The sequence below is a fragment of the Nerophis lumbriciformis genome, linkage group LG35 (genome assembly GCF_033978685.3).
Source record: "Nerophis lumbriciformis linkage group LG35, RoL_Nlum_v2.1, whole genome shotgun sequence".
Classification (NCBI taxonomy): Eukaryota; Metazoa; Chordata; class Actinopteri; order Syngnathiformes; family Syngnathidae; genus Nerophis; species Nerophis lumbriciformis.
Window position 1 is genome coordinate 4,150,909 of NC_084582.2, and position 26,445 is coordinate 4,177,353.

At 45.0% G+C, this 26,445-nt stretch overlaps 1 protein-coding gene across 3 annotated transcripts in view; it reads right to left on the reverse strand.

Annotated features, from left to right (window-relative positions):
* Positions 1–542: 542 nt before the first annotated feature.
* The window catches only part of nlgn3a (neuroligin 3a), a 775,439-nt gene continuing 749,536 nt past the window's right edge, over positions 543–26,445 (reverse strand). For all 3 annotated transcript variants that reach the window (XM_061927654.2, XM_061927653.2, XM_061927652.2), the window contains one exon: positions 543–1,627. In XM_061927654.2, the coding sequence (XP_061783638.1) occupies positions 769–1,627 (859 nt within the window). In that variant the 3' untranslated portion in view covers positions 543–768. The remainder of the gene's footprint in view (positions 1,628–26,445) is intronic.

Below are 26,445 nucleotides of genomic sequence, written 5' to 3' on the forward strand. Positions count from 1 at the left end.
TCAAAGCCAGAGCCCCCCCAGACAAAACCATTCTGCACATAATACCCCCCCCGGAAAAAACACAATTCATTTTGCAACAGAAGCAGAACATATCAACTAAAAAAAAAAAATTGCCCAAAATGGCTAAATCTGCCTTTCCTTTAAGTTCCCCCGTTCTGGATTCAGTCCTTCTATCAAACTCCTCTCAGAAAAAGTCTCTCGGAATAAAAATAAGGACACACACACACGCACAAAAAAAAAAACCCAAGCTTTGTAAGGCATTGAAATGAAAAGAAAGAAGCAATCCAAAACCATGACGTGAATATCAACATAGAGGCCATTGTTCTAGATGTGTCTCCCGCCAGAGAAGGAGGGTTGGGAAATTAAAAAGCACTTATTATTTTTGTTTTTTTTGTAATGAATTCCAGAAAAAAAAAAAAAAAAAAATTCTATCTTCTTAGTCCGCTTAAAAAGGCTTTTAAAATGATTGTTTTTGTTGTTTTTTTTTTTTTTATATATAAAAAAAAAGGACACAACACAAAGAGCCCCCCCCTCCCCCCCCCCCGATGAGGAGAAAGGGAAGCAGTTTGATTTTGGCAGCTCCGCACAACTTGACATCCCTTCCGTGACGCCCCTCGTCGTAAACGTCTCGCTTTTTAATCCGACTTCTGCCCTCTTCCCTCCCTTCCTGTGGTATTTATAAAACACAATCCTGCGCTCCGTTTTTTGTTCCGTCGCTTCGCCGCCCCGTCCCTCCTTTCCCCCCCCCCCGGTCTGACCTCCTTAAAGCTATACGCGGGTGGTCGAGTGGGAGTGCGGCAGGCCGGTGGAGTTGAAGCCTGTTGTGAAGGTGTTGTAAGGGTGCAGGTTGGGAATGCCCACCAGGGAGTTTGGGATCATGGTGATGGTGTTGGGCGTCATTAGTGGAATGTCGTCTGGAGAGCGCCGCAGGGTGAGCGTGTAGTCGGGCAGCGAGGCCAGTCGCAGCGCCCCCTCGTTGCTGTTCCCCGCCTCGCACTCGTGGTGCGTCTGGTTCATCTGCAGGGACATGATCTCCTCCTCGGGCGCGTGGTGCCCGATGTCGTTCGAGGTGGTCTGGCGCTGCGGGCTGGGCTGCCCGTGGCTGGACTCCTGCCGCCGCTTGTCCTTGCGGTAGTAGAGGGCGGCGAACGCCAGAACGTTGAGGAAGAGCAGCGAGGCGCCCACCGCGATGGTGACGCTGAGCTCGGTGGAGTAATCCCGCGGGTTCTCCACCACGAGAGGCCCCGACTCCTTGTCGTCGCTCCAGGAGTCTTTGTCTTCGCTGTTGTAGGCCGGCGACATCGGGGGCCGCTTGGTGTTAAAGGGCCAGGTGGTCTTACTGTTGGGCCTCTTGGTGGACAGGGAGTTCTGCGTGGTCTCCGGCGGGGGCACTTTGGTGGTCGTGGAGGTGTAGTGGAACATGTCGTGAAGGTTGTAGAGGTGTGGCACTAGGTGTTTCCAGAAGGCCACTTTGGTGGCTCGGTAGTGGTCGCGCACCCGCGGCTTGAGGCCAATGTGCAGGTACAGCTGGTCCTGGGGGTTGTACTTGGACCAGGCCACCTCCTCAAAACGGTTGGCCTTCGTGTGGATGAACTTTGTATCCTGGGGGACCGGTTTGTTGGGATCGCTGCAGAGAAAACACAGAGTAGAGAGGTTTTTTTTAGAAAATAGTCTGGCTCGGGGTTTCTTAAACTTTTTGACCTCAAGGCCAAACGTTTCCACCACCGTATTTTTCGGAGTATAAGTCGCTCTGGAGTAGGGATGTCCCGATTCGATATTTGCAAAAAGGGATGGGTCAAATGCAGAGGACACATTTCATTACACCTAGTGTGTGTGTGACAATCATTGGTACTTTAACTTAACTTTAACTTTACACATACAAAATGTGGCACACAAAAAAGCACATTTAATTAAAAAAACGCTATTATGGTCTTACCTTTACTTATAAATGAAGTCCATGCGCCGCTGTTGTGCTGGATTAATGAACCCCCTGATGGGAGTGTTATATCAACTAAAGCCCTCACTTCAACTTTCCACGTGCAAGATTGAATCTATTTAAAAAAGTGTAACCGAGGGTTTATAAATGTCGCCTATACTGTATGAAACTACAAAATAACAAACACGGAGGCTCCAGTTTACACGAGGACCACTTTATTTACATTCTTTCAAAAACCTCCGCAACGTGACATCACTTCCGCTCTTAGCGCCTTCAAAATAAGAGCTCAAGGCATATACTGTATAACAGCGCATAACAGGAACTTAACATCACAAAGAGGAAAGCCCATGAAAATAGGTTACAAAAGTTATTTAATAAGAAGCCAAAAAGTGCAAAAACAATAATGTTCGTGTTGGAGGAGTTGTGAATTAGGTACACCTGCAGTCTGCAGGTGTACCTAATGTTGTGGCCCTGCAGTCATTCACAACTCCTCCAACACGAACATTATTGTTTTTGCACTTTTTGGCTTCTTATGAAATCATTTTTTAAATAGATTCCATCTTGCACGTGGAAAGTTTAAGTGTGGGCTTTAGTTGATATAACAATTCTACGGCGGGGGTGCAGGAGGCGGGGCTACTGGAGCCTCAGCCAGTGCGTCTTTTGCAGCCGTTTTATGATCGCTCAGCACAAGAAATACTTTACACACATACAGTTGTTGACAAAATACAATATACCTCAGCTAACTAAACTATGGAAATGTATAATATAGTTCATATAGCAATACAGTCTCACTGCACAGCAGGCCAGCAGTTAGCCGAGTCCGCAATCCATGTTGAGGCACTGAGTGACGTGCCTCAACTGGCTGCTGTTCACCGCACCGTCTCTTCTCAGTATTTGAACGGCAAATGTGAAAATTCAGCGATTTTGAAGAAAAATATTCTAAAACTGGTGAAGTTAAATGGAAAATAACTTTATAGTATAATCACTGGATACATCCATCCCATCCATTTTCTACCGCTTATTCCCGTTGGGGTCGCGGGGGGCGCTGGAGCCTATCTCAGCTACAATCGGGCGGAAGGCGAACCTGACATAACAATTTAAATGTGTTATTATTATAATCAAGTGACTAGTCAATTTCAAGAGATTATTTTCTAATATATGTGATTTGGCCCACTTAGATATTGTTTATGCACTATAGTATTTTATGCCTGGGTGGGGGTCCTAAAATGGAAATATTGTGTCCCCCTTTCAGAGATCACATTTAGTTCCCCTTAAAACATTCACATGTTGCATGAGATGAAGTGTTTATTAACTTTCTGTCCGTAAAATAAATATTTTTATTAGCAATTATGTAGCCCTGTAACATCATTTCATGATTAATACCCAAAAAATAACATTCTTAACAAATGACAGTATAATAAGCACACTGATTGAGGAGTCATAGTAAAACGACCTGGAATTGACACTTTACGTGTAGTGTTGGAGTTGTCCAACTTTTTGTGTGGCCATAAACCAGGGGTCTGCAACCTGCGGCTCCAGAGCCGCATGCGGCTCTTTAGTGCCGCCCTAGTGGCTCCCTGGAACTTTTTCAAAAATGTATGAAAAAAGAAAAAGATAGGGGTAGGGGGGGGGAAATATATTTTTGTTTTAATAGGGTTTCTGTAGGAGGACAACATGACACAAACCTCCCTAATTGTTACAAATCCCATTGTTTTTATTAAACATGCTTCTCTGATGAGAGTATTTGGCGAGCGCCGTCTTGTCCTACTAATTTTGGTGGTCCTTGAACTCACCGTAGTTTGTTTACATGTATAACTTTCTTTAACGATGCCAGAGAAAGACGTGTTTTATGCCGCTCATTCTTTGTCTCATTTTGTCCACCAAATGTTTTATGCTGTGCGTGAATGCACAAAGGTGAACTTCGTTGATGTTATTGACTTGCGTGGAGCCCCTTATCAAGCATATTTGGTCATGACTGCAAGCTAATCGATGCTAACATGCTATTTAGGCTAGCTTTATGTACGTATTGCATCATTATGCCTCACTTGTAGGTATATTTGAGCTCATTTAATTTCCTATGTCCTCTGTGTATTTAATTTATATCTGCGTTTCTCATGACACATTATCTGTATGTAATATTGGCTGCATTTCCGATAGTTGTTTGTGTGCCATGTTGTTCCAGACCACAGCAAACGTAACTCAGCTTGCATAGATTGTTATAAATCCATTAGAAGAAGACAGCCCGCCATTTCCTTTAACTTGGACACACACATCTATACCTTTGGCCATTCTGAGCGAGTAATTTCCAGGAATGATCTCTCCTTCTAAGAAGCCTGCATTTGATTAATGTTTTCCGATGTCAAAATTTCTGTCAGCGAAGATTTGTGTCAGCCTCCGACACATAGTCGTTTTGATAGTAGGCTAATTTAGCTAATATAGACACTTACATCATGTGTTGCCTTCATTATATCACATTATATAAAAGGCTTTTTATATTTTGCGGCTCCAGACAGATTTATTTTTTGTATATTTGGTCCAATATGGCTCTTTCAACGTTTTGGGTTGCCGACCCCTGCCATAAACGCACCAGTGGCTAATTGCCTTAGTGTATGTGTTGGTGCAAGTGAGAGAGAGCAAGCGGCTGCTGTTGATATAACAGGTGACAAAGAGTTGCATTTGGCTTGGTTTGTATGGTAGACAACGACCAGTTTTGCTAGATAAAAGTATTTTACACATTGTTTTGGTGTGGTTATGGCCGACAAACAATTTAGCTAAATAAAGGAACCGATGGAATTCCTGTCCTCCTTCAAGTGTCTCCACAGACGTTACAATAATGTAAGTGTTGACAAACATTGTTTTTATCTGTGGTGGCCGCCTTTCGTCACCTGTTACTCACAGTTGCATTGCAAAATCATACAAAAAAACCGATTTGTTTATTTTGTTTAGAGTGGGATTTGATTTTTTGCGTGGCATAGATTTGCTGTGCGCAATTGCGCACCTTAGAGGGAACGTTGCTCCTAATCGCTAAATCCGATGAAATCTTATACGTCTAGTCTCTTGAGCTAAATAATATTATTTGATATTTTACGGTAATGTGTTAATCATTTCACACATAAGTCACTCCTGAGTATAAGTCGCACCCCCGGCCAAACTATGAAAAAAACTGCGACTTATAGACCAAAAAATACGGTACATACACTATATTGCCAAAAGTATTTGGCCAGACATCCAAATGATGAGAATCAGGTGTCCTAATCACTTGTCCCGGTGTATAAAATCAAGCACTTAGGCATGGAGACTGTTTCTACAAACATTTGTGAAAGAATGGGCCGCTCTCAGCGATTTCCAGCGTGGAACTGTCATAGAATGCGACCTGTGCAACAAATCCAGTCGTGAAATTTCCTCGCTCCTAAATATTCCAAAGTCAACTTTATTATAAGAAAAGTGAAGAGTTTGGGAACAACAGCAACTCAGCCACCAAGTGGTAGGCCACGTAAACTGACAGAGAGGGGTCGGCGGATGCTGAAGCGCATAGTGCAAAAACTTTCTGCACAGTCAGTTGCTACAGAGCTCCAAACTTCATGTGACCTTCCAATTAGCCCACGTACAGTACGCAGAGAGCTTCATGGAATGGGTTTGCATCTAAGCCATACATCACCAAGTCTAATGTAAAGCGTCAGATGCAGTGATGTAAAGCACGTTGCCACTGGACTCTAGAGCAGTGGAGACGCATTCTCTGGACTGATGAATCGTGCTTTTCCATCTGGTAATCTGATGGACCAGTCTGGGTTTGGAGGTTCCTAGGAGAACGCTACATTTCGGACTGCATTGTGCCGAGTGTGAAATTTGGTGGAGGAGGAATTATGGTGTGGGGTTGGTTTTTCAGGAGTTGGGCTTGGCCCCTTAGTTCCAGTGAAAGGAACTTTGAATGCTCCAGGATACCAAAACATTTTGGACAATTCCATGGGATGGCACTTCAAGTTCATATGTGAGTAAAGGCCATCCATCCATCCATCCATCTTCTTCCGCTTATCCGAGGTCGGGTCGCGGGGGCAGCAGCCTAAGCAGGGAAGCCCAGACTTCCCTCTCCCCAGCCACTTCGTCCAGCTCTTCCTGTGGGAAGACATAGTATTCCCAACGTGTCCTGGGTCTTCCCCGCGGCCTCCTACCGGTCGGACGTGCCCTAAACACCTCCCTAGGGAGGCGTTCGGGTGGCATCCTGACCAGATGCCCGAACCACCTCATCTGGCTCCTCTCGATGTGGAGGAGCAGCGGCTTTACTTTGAGCTCCTCCCGGATGGCTGAGCTTCTCACCCTATCTCTAAGGGAGAGCCCCGCCACCCGGCGGAGGAAACTCATTTCGGCCGCTTGTACCCGTGATCCTGTCCTTTCGGTCATAACCCAAAGCTCATGACCATAGGTGAGGATGGGAACGTAGATCGACCGGTAAATTGAGAGCTTTGCCTTCCGGCTCAGCTCCTTCTTCACCACAACGGATCGATACAGCGTCCGCATTACTAAAGACGCCGCACCGATCCGCCTGTCGATCTCACGATCCACTCTTCCCTCACTCCTGAACAAGACTCCGAGGTACTTCAACTCCTCCACTTGGGGCAAGATCTCCTCCCCAACCCGGAGATAGAACTCCACCCTTTTCTGGGCGAGAACCATGGACTCGGACTTGGAGGTGCTGATTCTCATCCAAGTCGCTTCACACTCAGCTGCGAACCGATCCAGTGAGAGCTGAAGATCCTGGCCAGATGAAGCCATCAGGACCACATCATCTGCAAAAAGCAGAGACCTAATCCTGCAGCCACCAAACCAGATCCCCTCAACGCCTTGACTGCGCCTAGAAATTCTGTCCATAAAAGTTATGAACAGAATCGGTGACAAAGGGCAGCCTTGGCGGAGTCCAACCCTCACTGGAAACGTGTCCGACTTACTACCGGCAATGCGGACCAAGCTCTGGCACTGATCATACAGGGAGCGGACTGCCACAATCAGACAGTCCGATACCCCATACTCTCTGAGCACTCCCCACAGGACTTCCCCAGGGACACGGTCGAATGCCTTCTCCAAGTCCACAAAACACACGTAGACTGGTTGGGCAAACTCCCATGCACCCTCAAGGACCCTGCCGAGAGTATAGAGCTGGTCCACAGTTCCACGACCAGGACGAAAACCACACTGTTCCTCCTGAATCCGAGGTTCGACTATCCGGCGTAGCCTCCTCTCCAGTACACCTGAATAGACCTTACCGGGAAGGCTGAGGAGTGTGAGTAAAGGCAGGTGGCCAAATACTTTTGGCAATATAGTGTATGTGCCCGGGGCCCACTCAAATGTTAACACTGAATTAGTTATCTTACTCTTGATTTTAATCGTATTCAATATAATTGTAATCGTATTCACACAAAACACAAACCACGTTAAACCCAGATTCTGATCTAACAAAGGTCTTAACTCATTCTCCTTCTATGCCACATCAATATGGAATGCACTCCCAACAGGTGTAAAAGAAAGTGCATCTCTATCCTCCTTCAAAACCGCACTAAAAGAACACCTCCGGGCAACTTCAACCCTTGACTAACACCCTCCCCCCACCACATCCCACCTCCCCGGATTGTAAATAATCAAATGTATATACTTGTTCTTATGCTTTCTGAACTCTCTATGTTCACTTGATGACTGAAGTGCTGATATCAACCAAACCTAACCCCCCACCCCCCCTCCACATCCCACCCCCCGGATTGTAAATAATGTAAATAATTCAATGTATATACTCTGATGATTAATTTGTGTGATGACTGTATTATGCTGATAGTCTATATTTGTACCATGAATTGTTTTACGTGGAGAACATGCAAACTCCAAACAGAAATGTTCTTATCTAGATCTACTGACTGCTAGGTTAGCAACAGTATTTAAAAAATGATATTATCTTGTTCATAGACTTAAAAATCTTAAATTAGGTAAATTGGGAATCAGAGGCAGTCCACTACAGTGGTTGAAATCATACCTGTCTAACAGACAACAGTTTGTTCACTTGGGAAAGTGCGATTCATTAAGTGTGGTGTCCCCCAGGGGTCAGTACTCTGCCCAATTATTTTTTTCTTTTGTATATTGTGTTTCATCTGCTAAATGCTCAAGCTAGTACTCTTTGCAGATGACACAACAATTCTGTTCTTGGGGAAAAGCCTACAACAGTTACTGATCGAGGCCTCTATCGAAATTGGAAAAATGAAAGAGTGATTTGATAACAATAAAGTATCACTCAACTTAAAAAAGAACACAATTGAAAATAAAAGGATTGTTACTGAACTTAAAGGGGAACATTATCACCAGACCTATGTAAGCGTCAATATATACCTTGATGTTGCAGAAAAAAGACCATATATTTTTTTAACCGATTTCCGAACTCTAAATGGGTGAATTTTGGCGAATTAAACGCCTTTCTATTATTCGCTCTCACGTTGTGACGTCACATCGGGAAGCAATCCGCCATTTTCTCACTTTCGTCGGTGTGTTGTCGGAGGGTGTAACAACACGAACAGGGACGGATTCAAGTTGCACCAGTGGCCCAAAGATGCGAAAGTGGCAAGAAATTGGACGAAATGTGTTCAAAATACGAGGGTGTGGGGAAAGCCGTCGAAAATGGTCAGTCGTTTGTTCCGCACACTTTACCGACGAAAGCTATGCTACGACAGAGATGGCAAGAATGTGTGGATATCCTGCGACACTCAAAGCAGATGCATTTCCAACGATAAAGTCCAAGAAATCTGCCGCCAGACCCCCATTGAATCTGCCGGAGTGTGTGAGCTATTCAAGGACAAAGGACCTCGGTAGCACGGCAAGCAATGGCGGCAGTTTGTTCCCGCAGACGAGCGAGCTAAACCCCCTGGATGTCTTGGCTCACACCGTCCCTTATGAATATCGACCCTAGCTTCCCTGGCCTGCTGATATCAACTCCAAAACTGGACAGATCAGCTTTCAGGAAAAGAGAGCGGATGAGGGTATGTCTACAGAATATATTAATTGACGAAAACTTTATTCATTACTCGCGGTTTTACGTAAATGATTATACATAAACTGTGTTTACCAATAATTTAGCCTTAAAAACATTTATTTTTTTCAATCATTCGAGTACATTCGGGTAGTCTTGTGTAATGCAGTATTTTGTGTCTATTTAGGTATGGTTAACCTGAGTGCTGAAATCGTGGAAAAATATATGTTCTTAGCGCGCCTGAAATGGGCTGTCTGCACTCTCAAAGTGCATGTTGTTGCCAAATGTATTTCATATGCTGTAAACCTAGTTCATAGTTGTTAGTAATTATCTTATCAGACAGTGTTAAGCCGCTGAAATCCGAGTCTGAATCCGAGCTAATGTCGCTATACCTTGCGGTTCTATCCGCCATGTTTGTTTGTATTGGCATCACTATGTGACGTCACAGGAAAATGGACGGGTGGTTAAAATCAGGCACTTTGAAGCTTTTTTTAAGGATATTGCGTGATGGGTAAAATTTTGAAAAAAACTTCGAAAAATAAAATAAGCCACTGGGAACTGATTGGTTTTAACCCTTCTGAAATTGTGATAATGTTCCCCTTTAAACTGACAAAATTATAGAACACCACAAAAATCTAAACGTTCTTGGGGTCACTCACGATCATAAACTGTGCTAGAAGCGACAACTGACATGATGGCTAAATCAATATCAGTCTTGAGAAAATCAAAGCGCTTGCTAAACGAAAAAGGACTTTTCACTATGTAGTGCAGTCTTTTCTTGCCATATATGAGCTACTGTGTAGAGATCAGGGTTAATACTAATAAAACCAATCTTAATGCCATTACTATCATCCAAAAAAAAAAGCTATGAGTTATTCATAATGCAGGGTATTTGGAAGACACAAACACTGTTTCTCAAATATAAAATAATGACATTTGAACACCGAATAAGATTCAAAACCTTAAAAATAATATTCAAGGTAAAAAATAATTTGCTTCCAATTAATATCCTGAATATGTTCACAAATAGAGATTGTAAATACAAATGTGTTGAGTTTTTCTGCTTGATCGATTTTAGTTTATTTTGAGCATGCATACATGTCGGGATTGAATTGATATGGTACCAATTCCCGGTATCTGGGAATCGATACTGGTACTCAATGGTATGAATTTTCGGTACTTTTGTATGTTCTAATTAGGAATGGGTACTTTTCACATTTGAACCGATATGGAGCCAATTCCCGGTACCTGGGAATCGATACTGGTACTCGGTTACTGTTGTGTTTTTTAATAAATACAAATTGTTTTTAAAAATAACATTTAATTTTTTTTGGAACATTTTTAAGAATGAGCTGATTATGATAACTTCTGTCCAATTGTTATATCTTGTTTTTTTTTTTTTCAATTGTTCCTGGCATTGAACATGGCAACATTACCCAGAGACAATGTGGCTGAGTCCACTCTCTCATTGCTGTTGGAGCAATGGCCAAGTGCAAAAGTTAGGATGTAATGATATGAAAATGTTATAATACGGTTATTGTGACCAAAATTAGCACTGTTATTACAATCACAATATTGTTAAAAGTGCTCAAAAAGTACTTATACACACACTGGACGCCTTATATGTTTTTATATAAATAAAATAGATACATAATAGAGATGCGCGGTTTGCGGGCACAACCGCGGAGTCCGCGGATTATCCACGGATCGGGCGGATGAAATAAAAAAAATTTGATTTTATCCGCGGGTCGGGTCGGGTCGGGTCGGGCGGTTGAAATTAAAAAAAATTTGATTTTAAATAGATTCAGGCGGGTGGCAGTTAAACCAATTGGGAAATATATATACATAGTTAAATGTTGTTACCCACATACGAAAAACGAGCAGGCACCTGCTGCATATGCCACAACAGAAGAAAAAAAAGAAAAAGAGATGGACACTTTTACGGAGCGGAGAAGGGACGCCTCGCCGGGGTCCGGGACCGAGGCCCCTTCCCCCGAGAGGGCCCCACCGGGAGCCGTAGCTGAGGCGATCCGCGAGAAGGGCCCGACGCACGTCCAGGGTCACCACCGCGCCCACCGCACCGACACCCCGCCTCGTCCGCCTTCGCCGCGGCCGGCGTTACGCGCAGCAGGTAAGCAGCTTACCTGCCCGCCACCCCCGTGGCCGGGGGCTCGTAACAGGGGTCACTCCGCGCGCTCCGCCCGCGCAGCTTACCTGCCCGCCACCCCTGTTGCCGGGGGCGCGTAACAGGGGTCACTCCGCGCGCAGTGCGCTCACGAAAGGGGTGGGGCTCACCCTGGTTGATATAGACAGCAGGACGTCGGAACCCGCTAAGGAGTGTGTAACAACCCACCTGCCGAATCAACTAGCCCTGAAAATGGATGGCGCTGGAGCGTCGGGCCCATACCCGGCCGTCGCCGGCAGCGAGACGCGCTTGGAGGTGCGCTCAGCGCGGCTCCCATATGATTGCGCACTGGTGTGCGTCTGGGTCGTGACAGCGTGGCACGCGAATGTCTGTGCTGCATTGGATCAGTCTCCTTTCTTTAACAGGCAAAAGCTTTATAACCTCACTTATGCCTTGCATCGTCTATATTAGATATATAACAATGGGCGGGTGCGGGCGGGTGCGGTTCTGATCAAATGTTACATCGGGTGGATGGCGGATGGTTGACGACTTTCTGATGCGGTTGCGGATGAAATAATTGCCAATCCGCGCATCTCTAATACATACACTGTTAAAAACCTCACTATTTTGCATGTTCTGTGTTCCTTATGCTTCGCTGACTCTGTTTTAGTTTTAGTATTTTCTCTGTGTTAATGGCTAATCTCTTATTGTTTAAATATTGGTTTGTACTGTAGCACATAAACATTTATTTAAAGGGGAACATTATCACAATTTCAGAAAGGTTAAAACCATTAAAAATCAGTTCCCAGTGGCTTTTTTTATTTTTCGAAGTTTTTTTCAAAATTTTACCCATCACGCAATATCCCTAAAAAAAGCTTCAAAGTGCCTGATTTTAACCATCGTTATATACACCCGTCCATTTTCCTGTGACGTCACATAGTGATGCCAATACAAACAAACATGGCGGGTAGAACAGAAAGGTATAGCGACATTAGCTCGGATTCAGACTCGGATTTCAGCGGCTTAAGCGATTCAACAGATTACGCATGTATTGAAACGGATGGTTGTAGTGTGGAGGCAGGTAGCGAAAACGAAATTGAAGAAGAAACTGAAGCTATTGAGCCATATCGGTTTGAACCGTATGCAAGCGAAACCGACGAAAACGACACGACAGCCAGCGACACGGGAGAAAGCGAGGACGAATTTGGCGATCGCCTTCTAACCAACGATTGGTATGTGTTTGTTTGGCATTAAAGGAAACTAACAACTATGAACTAGGTTTACAGCATATGAAATACATTTGGCAACAACATGCACTTTGAGAGTGCAGACAGCCCATTTCAGGCGCGCTAAGAACATATATTTTTCCACGATTTCAGCACTCAGGTTAACCATACCTAAATAGACACAAAATACTGCATTACACAAGACTACCCGAATGTACACGAATGATTGAAAAAAATAAATGTTTTTAAGCTAAATTATTGGTAAACACAGTTTATGTATAATAATTTACGTAAAACCGCGAGTAATGAATAAAGTTTTCATCAATTAATATATTCTGTAGACATACCCTCATCCGCTCTCTTTTCCTGAAAGCTGATCTGTCCAGTTTTGGAGTTAATGTCAGCAGGCCAGGGAAGCTAGGGTCGATATTCTTCTCTTGATCATCTTCGGTGGCAAAAGGGACGGTTGCCATCTCTGTCGTAGCATAGCTTTCGTCGGTAAAGTGTGCGGAACAAACGACTGACCATTTCATCGGCTTTCCCCACACCCTCGTATTTTGAGCAAATTTCGTCCAATTTCTTGCCACTTTCGCATCTTTGGGCCACTGGTGCAACTTGAATCCGTCCCTGTTCGTGTTGTTACACCCTCCGACAACACACCGACGAAAGTGAGAAAATGGCGGATTGCTTACCGATGTGACGTCACGTTGTCGAGAGCGAATAATAGAAAGGCGTTTAATTCGCCAAAATTCACCCATTTAGAGTTCGGAAATCGGTTAAAAAAATATATGGTCTTTTTTCTGCAACATCAAGGTATATATTGACGCTTACATAGGTCTGGTGATAATGTTCCCCTTTAACTGAATAGTACGTAACAAATAAAATATGTTATTATTAGGGCTGTCAATGTTAACGCATTAATGCATGTGATTATTAAAAAAAATATGGCGTTATCATAAATGAATGAAGATTAATCACATCTGGGTTAAGGTTTAACGCGGAATATGTGCGCATTGTTACATGTATCTGATCAGGTCACACACTGGAGTGAAGATGAGGTAATAAACTGAGGTAATTTGTTTGTATCGCAGCGGCAAACTTTCTTATCATTGGCGCACATCAAGTTTTAAGTACCATCTTGAAGCAAAACACCTACTTGAGAATCCCTCTACCAAGAATGCTATACAGCACAGGACAAAAAATTACGCTGGCAGTTTACCTGCGACAATGTTAAAGTTAAAGTTAAAGTTAAAGTACCAATGATTGTCACACACACACTAGGTGTGGCGAGATTATTCTCTGCATTTGACCCATCACCCTTGATCACCCCCTGGGAGGTGAGGGGAGCAGTGGGCAGCAGCGGTGGCCGCGCCCGGGAATCATTTTGGTGATTTAACCCCCAATTCCAACCCTTGATGCTATAAGTGTTCAACTTCAGCCTAAACCCTTTCGGTCTGCAACATTTTCATTTTCAATCTATGAATGTACAACTCTTTGTTTATTTTGTTGACCATTGACCGAAGAATAATAAACTAATAATATATGAAATACTTGACTTTTGGTGAATTCTAGCTGTAAATATACTCCTCCCCTCTTAACCACGACCCCACCCCACCCCCCGACCACACCCCCCACCCCACATCTCCCGAATTCGGAGGCCTCAATGTTGGCAAGTATGGTGGTCGGAGGGGCCGTAGGCGCAAACTGGCAGCCATGCTTCCGTCGGTCTACCCCAGGGCAGCTGTGGCTACAAATGTAGCTTACCACCACCAGGTGTGAATGTGGAGTGAATGAATAACAGGTTCTCACTTCTCTGTGAAGCGCTTTGAGTGTCTAGAAAAGCGCTATATAAATCGAATCCATTATTATTATTATTACAGCCTCAATTTCCTTAATCGACCACAGAGAATATCAACGATCAGTCTAATAATTCTATTTCGGAGACATTTTCTCATGCAATGGGATACTCGCAGTTCCACACAATCATCAGAATACCAAACGACCAATGAATCGATTTTCATATGCCCATCCATGGTGTAAATTATTCATAACGTTTATGTGGAGTAAGTCGGCACCAAGAAAAACTCCAAAAAACAACAACAACCTGCCAGCTTGTTTTTTTTTGGACTCAGTTCATCGATCTTGTTTTGGAGAAGCTGCCAGCAGCCGAAACAGACTGTAGTTTTTTAATTGATCCGGACAGAAGCGATGAAGTCCTTATCAAACCTCCAGAAGCTGGCTCAACCGTCAAAACGAAGTGTTTGTACGAAGTGTTTGTATCTCCTCTCAATCCACAGTCTGCGCCTTGACTGTTCCCCTCAATAAACTCCCCATCTCGTCCCTATCCCCAGATGTTGCTCTTAATTCAGTTTTGGATGCAGTCTGCTCGCAAAAACCAGGGCAGGGGGCTTTTAGGTAAACACAAATGAATAAGTCAGTGGGCTTTGGGGCTGACGTCAGGACTCATCTTGGAGTTGATAATCCAACGTGGCTGGATCTCTTTTTTTCTAGTTGCTCAGGGAAGACAAGGCAGTGTGCATTGGCATCCAGTGAGCTCACTGAGTGGGTGTGGATACAAGGAAAAGATACAAAGATTAGGTATTTGAGATGCAGTACTACCTTTGATCCAAAGAGTTCACTGTTTCACTTTCTGGCCTTCTCGCAGGCTTTTCAATTACCGCTAGGATATTGATTTATTGCCCTAATTAACATATAGCAATCTGCCGCAATCATACCAGTCCTTATTGCTGTTAACTGTCGCCAGTGGAAGTTCCGCAGTCATCACTATTTCCAAAAATAGATGCAAACAGAAGCATGTAGCAGCCCTGAAAGCAATTTAATTGTTTGGGTGTGGAGAGGTTGAGAATAAGCGAGGATCTATGTGACATTTCTTCAAATGTCATGAAAAATCCCTTTGCGGGTTTGATTGCCGTGTCAGCGGCACGCCAAGTTCAAATGTATTCTGGGGTTTAGGGACGCAGTTTAGGGGCAGTACCTCTGGATTGGCAGACCGGGGTGGTGGTTCCTCTCTTTAAAAAGGGGAACCGGAGGGTGTGTTCTAACTATCGTGGGATCACACTCCTCAGCCTTCCCGGTAAGGTCTATTCAGGTGTACTGGAGAGGAGGCTACGCCGGATAGTCGAACCTCGGATTCAGGAGGAACAGTGTGGTTTTCGTCCTGGTCGTGGAACTGTGGACCAGCTCTATACTCTCGGCAGGGTCCTTGAGGGTGCATGGGAGTTTGCCCAACCAGTCTACATCTGCTTTGTGGACTTGGAGAAGGCATTCGACCGTGTCCCTCGGGAAGTCCTGTGGGGAGTGCTCAGAGAGTATGGGGTTTCGGACTGTCTGATTGTGGCGGTCCGCTCCCTGTATGATCAGTGTCAGAGCTTGGTTCGCATTGCCGGCAGTAAGTCGGACACGTTTCCGGTGAGGGTTGGACTCCGCCAAGGCTGCCCTTTGTCACCGATTCTGTTCATAACTTTTATGGACAGAATTTCTAGGCGCAGTCAAGGCGTTGAGGGGATCCGGTTTGGTGGCTGCAGGATTAGGTCTCTGCTTTTTGCAGATGATTTGGTCCTGATGGCTTCATCTGGCCAGGATCTTCAGCTCTCACTGGATCGGTTCGCAGCTGAGTGTGAAGCGACTGGGATGAGAATCAGCACCTCCAAGTCCGAGTCCATGGTTCTCGCCCGGAAAAGGGTGGAGTGCCATCTCCGGGTTGGGGAAGAGATCTTGCCCCAAGTGGAGGAGTTCAAGTACCTCGGAGTCTTCTTCACGAGTGAGGGAAGAGTGGATCGTGAGATCGACAGGCGGATCGGTGCGGCGTCTTCAGTAATGCGGACGCTGTATCGATCCGTTGTGGTGAAGAAGGAGCTGAGCCGGAAGGCAAAGCTCTCAATTTACCGGTCGATCTACGTTCCCATCCTCACCTATGGTCATGAGCTTTGGGTTATGACCGAAAGGACAAGATCACGGGTACAAGCGGCCGAAATGAGTTTCCTCCGCCGGGTGGCGGGGCTCTCCCTTAGAGATAGGGTGAGAAGCTCTGTCATCCGGGGGGAGCTCAAAGTAAAGCCGCTGCTCCTCCGCATCGAGAGGAGCCAGATGAGGTGGTTCGGGCATCTGGTCAGGATGCCACCCGAGCGCCTCCCTAGGGAGGTGTTTAGGGCATGTCCGACCGGTAGGAGGCCACGAGGAAGACCCAGGACACGTTGGGAAGACTATGTCTCCCGGCTGGCCTGGGAACGCCTCGGGATCCCCCGGGAGGAGCTGGACGAAGTGGCTGGGGAGAGGGAAGTCTGGGCTTCCCTGCTTAGGCTGCTGCCCCCGCGACCCAACCTCGGATAAGCGGAAGAAGATGGATGGATGGATGGTTTAGGGACGGTCGCAGTGTATTTTTGGCACGCCGCCACGTGTTTGAAAGCGTTCAAACAAGAGAATAAAAAAAAAAGCCACGACAGAAGAATTCAACCCTGGGTTCGTTTCTCTGCTGTCAATTTTTTTTTCTTTTTTCAGGTCAGTGCTTCTGGGAGAGGTGAGCGAGAAGAAAGAGAGGGAGAGAGAGAAAAAAAAGGTAAAACAAATTGAGATGGCTCAAGCTGATTCCCTGGACCTGGGCCCGTGTCAGCAGAGCAGCCTGTAAATAACCACTTTTATTAGGCCCGTAATGATCCCCAATGAATATTGACAGGCAGACTATGATGACTTTGTAGCTGAATATCCGTAATTAAGTTTCAAAGGAGCGTCTGGTGGAAGGTAAGGTCATATTGATCTCCCTGTGCACAACATGCCAGAGAACAGGACATCAATGGAGCGGCCTGAGACGTGCTTGTCTGCGGCCTGCGTGCCGAAAACACACGCATGTACGCAAATCTCCCATGTATATCCACGCCAGTGACGTGCAGTCACTAGAGGCATCATAGAAAGAAAAAAAATCTATTAAATTGTTATATGTATTCAGTGATTATACTATAAAGTTATTTTCCATTTAACTTCACCAGTTTTAGATTATTTTTATTCAAAATCGCTGAATTTTCACATTTGCCGTTCAAATACTGAGAAGAGACGGTGCGGTGATCAGCAGCCAGTTGAGGCACGTCACTCAGTGCCTCAACATGGATTCCGGACTCGGCTAACTGCTGGCCTCCTGTGCAGTGAGACTGTATTGCTATATGAATTATATCATACATTTCCATAGTTTAGTTAGCTGAGGTATATAATGTACAGTGTATTTTGTCAACAACTGTATGTGTGTAAAGTATTTCTTGTGCTGAGCGATCATAAAACGGCTGCAAAAGACACACTGGCTGAGGCTCCAGTAATCCCGCCTCCTGCACCCCCGCCGTAGAATTGTTATATCAACTAAAGCCCACACGTCAACTTTCCACGTGCAAGATTGAATCTATTTAAAAAAGTTATTTCATAAGAAGCCAAAAAGTGCAAAAACAATAATGTTCGTGTTGGAGGAGTTGTGAATGACTGCAGGGCCACAGCATTAAGTACACCTGCAGACTGCAGGTGTATCTAATTCACAACTCCTCCAACACGAACATTATTGTTTTTGCACTTTTTGGCTTCTTATTAAATAATTTTTGTAACCTATTTTCATGGGCTTTTCTCTTTGTGATGTTAAGTTCCTGTTATGCGCTGTTATACAGTATATGCCTTGAGCTCTTATTTTGAAGGCGCTAAGAGCGGAAGTGACGACACGGAGTGGAGCGGAGGTTTTTGAAAGAAGGTAAATAAAGTGGTCCTCGTGTAAACTGGAGCCTCCGTGTTTGTTATTTTGTAGTTTCATACAGTATAGGCGACATTTATAAACCCTCGGTTACACTTTTTTTAAATAGATTCAATCTTGCACGTGGAAAGTTTAAGTGAGGGCTTTAGTTGATATAACACTCCCATCAGGGGGTGCATTCTTCAAGCACAACAGCGGCGCATGGACTTCATTTATAAGTAAAAGTAAGACCATAATAACGGTTTTTTTATTAAATGTGCTTTTTTTGTGTGCTACAGTTTGTATGTGTAAAGTTAAAGTTAAGTTAAAGTACCAATGATTGTCACACACACACTAAGTGTAATGAAATGTGTCCTCTGCATTTGACCCATCCCCTTGATCACCCCCTGGGAGGTGAGGGGAGCAGTGGGCAGCAGCGGCGCCGCGCCCGGGAATCATTTTTGGTGATTTAACCCCCAATTCCAACCCTCGATGCTGAGTGCCAAGCAGGGAAGAATGCTGGTATGAGCTTTTAAACATAAGCCGTTAACTGCTGCCAATCAAATGGTGAATAAGATACTCTTTAGGGTTCATATGTTTGTAAATCTGACTGTGATGAAGTCAGTGCCTCACCAGCCATCAACCTCACCGCACGTCACTGATCCACGCACAGGACAATGTCGACGCAGGTCAAAGCAATCTGAGTTAATGGGAATTCCGGCCACTTCCAGAACGCCGCAAAAGCTCTGCAGGGTCAATTTGCCTGAATTGTGATAAGAAAAAGATCTAAATCTCACAAAACAATCTGTGCGCACAGGGAGCAGGTTTAGATAGAGTGCTAGATTTAGTTCAGGATAGCGGCTTTGGCTCGAGTGAAAACAAATGACTTTTGGGAAGGCTAAGAAATCGATAGGGCATCCATGCTTGATTTCACTCCAGAGAGCAACAAGTTGACTTAACAAATGAACTACAAACACGCTTTGGTCATTTCTACCACAGCAAATACAAACCCCGTTTCCATATGAGTTGGGAAATTGTGTTAGATGTAAATATAAACGGAATACAATGATTTGCAAATCATTTTCAACCCATATTCAGTTGACATTTATTTAATAATACTACCTTAACATTTGACAACCAAACAATTACATAAAGCGACTCGGCAAAGAATCTGGGTATTATCTTCGACCCAACTCTCTCCTTTGAGTCACACATTAAGAGTGTTACTAAAACGGCCTTCTTTCATCTCCGTAATATCGCTAAAATTTGTTCCATTTTGTCCACTAGCGACGCTGAGATCATTATTCATGCGTTCGTTACGTCTCGTCTCGATTACTGTAACGTATTATTTTCGGGTCTCCCTATGTCTAGCATTAAAAGATTACAGTTGGTACAAAATGCGGCTGCTAGACTTTTGACAAGAACAAGAAAGTTTGATCATATTACGCCTATACTGGCTCACCTGCACTGGCTTCCTGTGCACTTAAGATGTGACTTTAAGGTTTTACTACTTACGTATAAAATACTACACGGTCTAGCTCCGTCCTATCTTGTCGATTGTATTGTACCATATGTCCCGGCAAGAAATCTGCGTTCAAAGAACTCTGGCTTATTAGTGATTCCCAGAGCCCAAAAAAAGTCTGCGGGCTATAGAGCGTTTTCTATTGGGGCTCCAGTACTATGGAATGCCCTCCCGGTAACAGTTAGAGATGCTACCTCAGTAGAAGCATTTAAGTCCCATCTTAAAACTCATTTGTATACTCCAGCCTTTAAATAGACCCCCTTTTTTAGACCAGTTGATCTGCCGTTTCTTTTCTTTTCTCCTCTGCTCCCCCCCTATCCCTTGTGGAGGGGGAGACACACAGGTCCGGTGGCCATGGATGAAGTGCTAGCTGTCCGGGGTCGGGACCCGGGGTGGACCGCTCGCCTGTGTATCGGTTGGGAACATCTCTGCGCTGCTGACCCGTCTACGCTCGGGATGGTTTCCTGCTGACCCCACTGTGGACTGGACTCTTATTGTTTTGTTGGATCCACTATGGACTGTACTCTCACAATATTATGTAAGCCCCACTCGACATCCATTGCATTCGGTCTCCCCTAGAGGGGGGGGGGGTTACCCACATATGCGGTCCTCTCCAAGGTTTCTCATAGTCATTCACATCGACGTCCCACTGGGGTGAGTTTTTCCTTGCCCTTATGTGGGCTCTGTACCGAGGATGTCGTTGTGGCTTATGCAGCCCTTTGAGACACTTGTGATTTAGGGCTATATAAATAAACATTGATTGATTGATTGATTGAATATGCTACAAAGACAACATATTTGATGTTCAAATTGATAAACATTTTTTTTTTTTTTTGCAAATAATCATTAATTTTAGAATTTGATGCCAGCAACACGTGACAAAGAAGTTGGGAAAGGTGGCAATAAATGCTGATAAAGTTGAGGAATGCTCATCAAACACTTATTTGGAACATCCCACAGGTGTGCAGGCTAATTGGGAACAGGTGGGTGCCATGATTGGGTATAAAAACAGCTTCCCAAAAAATGCTCAGTCTTTCACAAGAAAGGATGGGGCGAGGTACACCCCTTTGTCCACAACTGCGTGAGCAAATAGTCAAACAGTTTAAGAACAACGTTTCTCAAAGTGCAATTGCAAGAAATTTAGGGATTTCAACATCTACGGTCCATAATATCATCAAAAGGTTCAGAGAATCTGGAGAAATCACTCCACGTAAGCGGCATGGCCGGAAACCAACATTGAATGACCGTGACTTTCGATCCCTCAGACGGCACTGTGTCAAAAACCGACATCAATCTCTAAAGGATATCACCACATGGGCTCAGGAACACTTCAGAAAACCACTGTCACTAAATACAGTTTGTTGCTACATCTGTAAGTGCAAGTTAAAGCTCTACTATGCAAAGTGAAAGCCATTTATCAACAACATCCAGAAACTCCGCCGGCTTCTCTAGGCCCGAGATCATCTAAGATGGACTTATGCAAAGTGGAAAAGTGTTCTGTGGTCTGACGAGTCCACATTTCAAATAGTTTTTGGAAATATTCAACATCGTGTCATCCGGACCAAAGGGGAAGCGAACCATCCAGACTGTTATTGACGCAAAGTTCAAAAGCCAGCATCTGTGCTGGTATGGGGGTGCATTAGTGCCCAAGGCATGGGTAACTTACACATCTGTGAAGGCACCATTAATGCTGAAAGGTACATACAGGTTTTGGAACAACATATGCTGCCGTCTAAGCGCCGTCTTTTTCATGGACGCCCCTGCTTATTTCAGCAAGACAATGCCAAGCCACATTCAGCACGTGCTACAACAGCGTGGCTTCGTAAAAAAAAAGAGTGCGGTTACTTTTCTGGCTGCCTGCAGTCCAAACCTGTCTCCCATCGAAAATGTGTGGCACATTATGAAGCGTAAAATACGACAGCGGAGACCCCGGACTGTTGAACGACTGAAGCTCTACATAAAACAAGAATGGGAAAGGATTCCACTTTTAAAGCTTCAACAGTTAGTTTCCTCAGTTCCCAATCATTTATTGAGTGTTGTTAAGAGAAAAGGTGATGTAACACAGTGGTGAACATGCCCTTTCCCAACTACTTTGGCACGTGTTGCAGCCATGAAATTTCAAGTTAATTATTATTTGCAAAAAAAAATAAAGTTTATGAGTTTGAACATTAAATATCTTGTCTTTGTAGTGCATTCAATTGAATATGGGTTGAAAAGGATTTGCAAATCATTGTATTCCGTTTATATTTACATCTAACACAATTTCCCAACTCATATGGAAACGGGGTTTGTAGGTTGCAATCTCAAATTTGAATTTCTAACACTGGTGAAAATATTTTATACTAACAGCATTTCATGATTAATATTTATAAATTAAGATTCCTAATAAATGACACTAGAATAAGCACACATTTGATTGGTAAATCATAGTGTAACGACCTGGAATGACACATTATGTGTGGTGTTGGAGTTGTCCGACTTTTTGTGTGGCTGTAAACGCATCACTGGCTAAGTGCCATATGTGCATGTGTTGGCGCAAGTGAGAAAGAGCGAGCGGCTGCTGTTGATATAACAAAGTTGCTTTTGGTCTGGTTTGTACTGCAGAAAATGACCAGTTTTGCTAGATATCATTTTTTTTACTAACGTTTTGGTGATGTGTTTATGGCCGACAACAAAGAGTTTTGCTCAGTAAAGTGATCGATGGAATTCATGTCCTCAAAGCGTTATTTGAACAATGATGACGAAAACTGTTTTCTCTGTCGTGTCCGTGTCGTGTCGAAAATTGTTATGCGCTTATTTTTTTATTTGGGACAGAGGACCCTATTGTATTTGTAAGGTTTTATTATTATTCGGCCGCCTCTTTGAGCTGTAGTTTGACCCTTTTAACATGCTTCAAAACTCACTATATTTGACACACACATCAGGACTGGCGAAAATTGCCATCTAATTAAAAAAACCAAACCCCAAAACTCAAAATTGCGCTCTAGCGCTCCCGAGGAAAAACACAGACAAAACTGCTTGTAACTTCCGGTAGGGAGGTCGTAGAGACATGAAACAAATACCTCTATGTAGGTCTGCCTTAGATATTAGACATACATTGACATCCTTCAGCAAAAATCAACAGGAAGTTGGCCATTCCCCCTTCAAAACTAAAAGTTAGTAAAAACAGTCACTTTTGCCTCCTTGAGCTGTAATTTGACCCCCTTAACATGCTTCAAAACTCACCAAACTGGACACACACATCAGGACTGGCAAAAATTGTGATCTAATAAAAAAAAACAACCCCAAAACTCAAAATTGCGCTTTAGCGCCCCCTAGGAAGAAAACACAGACACAACTGCTCCTAGGAAGAAAACTCAGACAAAATTGCCTGTAACTTCCAGTCGGAATTTCTTAGAGACATGAAACAAAAACCTCTATGTAGGTCTCACTTAGACCTACATTTCATATATTGACAACCCCCAGCAAAAATCAACAGGAAGTTTGGAATTCCCCCTTCAAAACAAAAGTTTTGTAAAAAACGGTCACCTTTTTTCAAACATTATCTCCTCTGAGCGCGTTTGTCGTGTCGGCTTCAAACTAGCACAGGAGAGAGATCGAACCCTTCTGATTAAAAGTTGACCAAAGAGTTTTAATTAGTGCTCCGGTTTGAATTTTATGTGCCGTCAAAGTCGGGCCCCGTCCATCGCTGCTTGCAGCTTTAATTTGTTTTTCTTGTTTTTGAACACTGCTTTTTGCAGTGTTTGTATGAGTGACGAAAAAAAGAGCGATCTGAGGCAAGCGCCCCCTTTTTTAAAAAAACATTATATTCTCAGGAATACAGTATATTGTGATGAATAATAATTTCCCTAATCAAGGCCTCGTTAAAACACCAGCGACTATTTTTGCACACAGCCTGCAGGAGAGAGAGAGAGAGAGAGAGAGAGAGAGAGAGAGAGAGAGAGAGAGAGAGAGAGGTTGTCATTACCAGGGGCGTCACTAGCTTTTAAGGACAGGGGGGACTTAGCCCCCAGGAGATGCACAGAATGCGAGCGAACGTTACGCACAAGCACAAAACTTCACAAACGGCTAACAAAGACTTAGAAATTATTCATTGTTATTATTATTATTTTAAAAAAATGCACGGGACGAAATGAAATGCTCCCCAGGACGATGACTTTTAACCATTTTTTTTCTTTTTCTTTTTATGTATTTATTCATTTTACATTTTATATTAAATGTCTTGGTTTTTCCTCCCTCTGAAAATCCTATGAAATGTGAAACAAGCCATCCTATAATAATACAACAGCTATTAATGTAACAATACAATAAAACATATATATTTAATGATGCTTTGTTCATTATTTTAACAATAGGCTAATGTACATTACTTTATATGGATTCTACAAGAAACACAAAACTTAAAAACTAAATTATTTACAATTGCACACACAAGGTTTCGTGCAGCTTCACTCATTGTAAAGGAAGATAATGTGCTTCGTACACCTGCAGGACCGCAAGCAAGGTCGCAGAGAAAATGCGGACTGGAAATTGAGTGATGTGTACATTTTCTATATGAACAAGTGGAATGGATTGGACACCGACACACTAAAGGGGCTCTCTATATTACGCTACGAAGAGAGGGGAAACTGAGTGAATAATAACAGGTTATCCATCCATCCATCCAGCTTCTTCCGCTTATCCGAGGTCGGGTCGCGGGGGCAGCAGCCTAAGCAGGGAAGCCCAGACTTCCCTCTCCCCAACCACTTCGTCCAGCTCCTCCCGGGGGATCCCAAGGCGTTCCCAGGCCAGCCGGGAGACATAGTCTTCCCAACGTGTCCTGGGTCTTCCCCGTGGCCTCCTACCGGTCGGACGTGCCCGAAACACCTCCCGAGGGAGGCGTTCGGGTGGCATCCTGACCAGATGCCCGAACCACCTCATCTGGCTCCTCTCGATATGGAGGAGCAGCGGCTTTACTTTGAGCTCCCCCCGGATGGCAGAGCTTCTCACCCTATCTCTAAGGGAGAGCCCCGCCACCCGGCGGAGGAAACTCATTTCGGCCGCTTGTACCCGTGATCTTGTCCTTTCGGTCATGACCCAAAGCTCATGACCATAGGTGAGGATGGGAACGTAGATCGACCGGTAAATCGAGAGCTTTGCCTTCTGGCTCAGCTCCTTCTTCACCACAATGGATCGATACAGCGTCCGCATTACTGAAGACGCCGCACCGATCCGCCTGTCGATCTCACGATCCACTCTTCCCTCACTCGTGAACAAGACTCCGAGGTACTTGAACTCCTCCACTTGGGGCAAGATCTCCTCCCCAACCCGGAGATGGCACTCCACCCTTTTCCGGGCGAGAACCATGGACTCGGATTTGGAGGTGCTGATTCCCATCCCAGTCGCTTCACACTCGGCTGCGAACCGATCCAGTGAGAGCTGAAGATCTTGGCCAGATGAAGCCATCAGGACCACATCATCTGCAAAAAGCAGAGACCTAATCCTGCAGCCACCAAACCAGATACCCTCAACGCCCTGACTGCGCCTAGAAATTCTGTCCATAAAGGTTATGAACAGAATCGGTGACAAAGGGCAGCCTTGGCGGAGTCCAACCCTCACTGGAAACGTGTCCGACTTACTGCCGGCAATGCGGACCAAGCTCTGACACCGATTATACAGGGAGCGAACCGCCACAATAAGACAGTCCGTTACCCCATACTCTCTGAGCACTCCCCACAGGACTTCCCGGGGTACACGGTCGAATGCCTTCTCCAAGTCCACAAAGCACATGTAGACTGGTTGGGCAAACTCCCATGCACCCTCAAGGACCCTGCCGAGAGTATAGAGCTGGTCCACAGTTCCACGACCAGGACGAAAACCACACTGTTCCTCCTGAATCCGAGGTTCGACTATCCGGCGTAGCCTCCTCTCCAGTACACCTGAATAGACCATACCGGGAAGGCTGAGGAGTGTGATCCCACGATAGTTGGAACACACCCTCCGGTTCCCCTTCTTAAAGAGAGGAACCACCACCCCGGTCTGCCAATCCAGAGGTACCGCCCCCGATGTCCACGCGATGTTGCAGAGTCTTGTCAACCAAGACAGCCCCACAACATCCAGAGCCTTAAGGAACTCCGGGCGGATCTCATCCACCCCCGGGGCCTTGCCACCGAGGAGCTTTTTAACTACCTCGGCAACCTCAGCCCCAGAAATAGGAGAGCCCACCACAGATTCCCCAGGCCCTGCTTCCTCATAGGAAGACGTGCTGGTAGGATTGAGGAGGTCTTCGAAGTATTCTCTCCACCGATCCACAACATCCGCAGTCGAGGTCAGCAGAACACCATCCCCACCATACACGGTGTTGACACTGCACTGCTTCCCCTTCCTGAGGCGGTGGATGGTGGTCCAGAATTGCTTCGAAGCCGTCCGGAAGTCTTTTTCCATGGCCTCACCGAACTCCTCCCATGTCCGAGTTTTTGCCTCCGTGACCGCTGAAGCCGCACACCGCTTGGCCTGTCGGTACCTGTCTGCTGCGTCAAGAGTCCCATGAGCCAAAAGAACCCGATAGGACTCCTTCTTCAGCTTGACGGCATCCCTCACCGCCGGTGTCCACCAACGGGTTCTAGGATTACCGCCACGACAGGCACCAACTACCTTGCGGCCACAGCTCCAATCGGTCCGCCTCGACAACAGAGGTACGGAACATGGTCCACTCGGACTCAATGTCCAGCGCCTCCCTCGGGACATGTTCAAAGTTCTTCCGGAGGTGGGAATTGAAACTCTCTCTGACAGGAGACTCTGCCAGACGTTCCCAGCAAACCCTCACAATGCGTTTGGGCCTGCCAGGTCTGTCCGGCATCCTCCCCCACCATCGCAGCCAACTCACCACCAGGTGGTGATCGGTAGAAAGCTCCGCCCCTCTCTTCACCCGGGTGTCC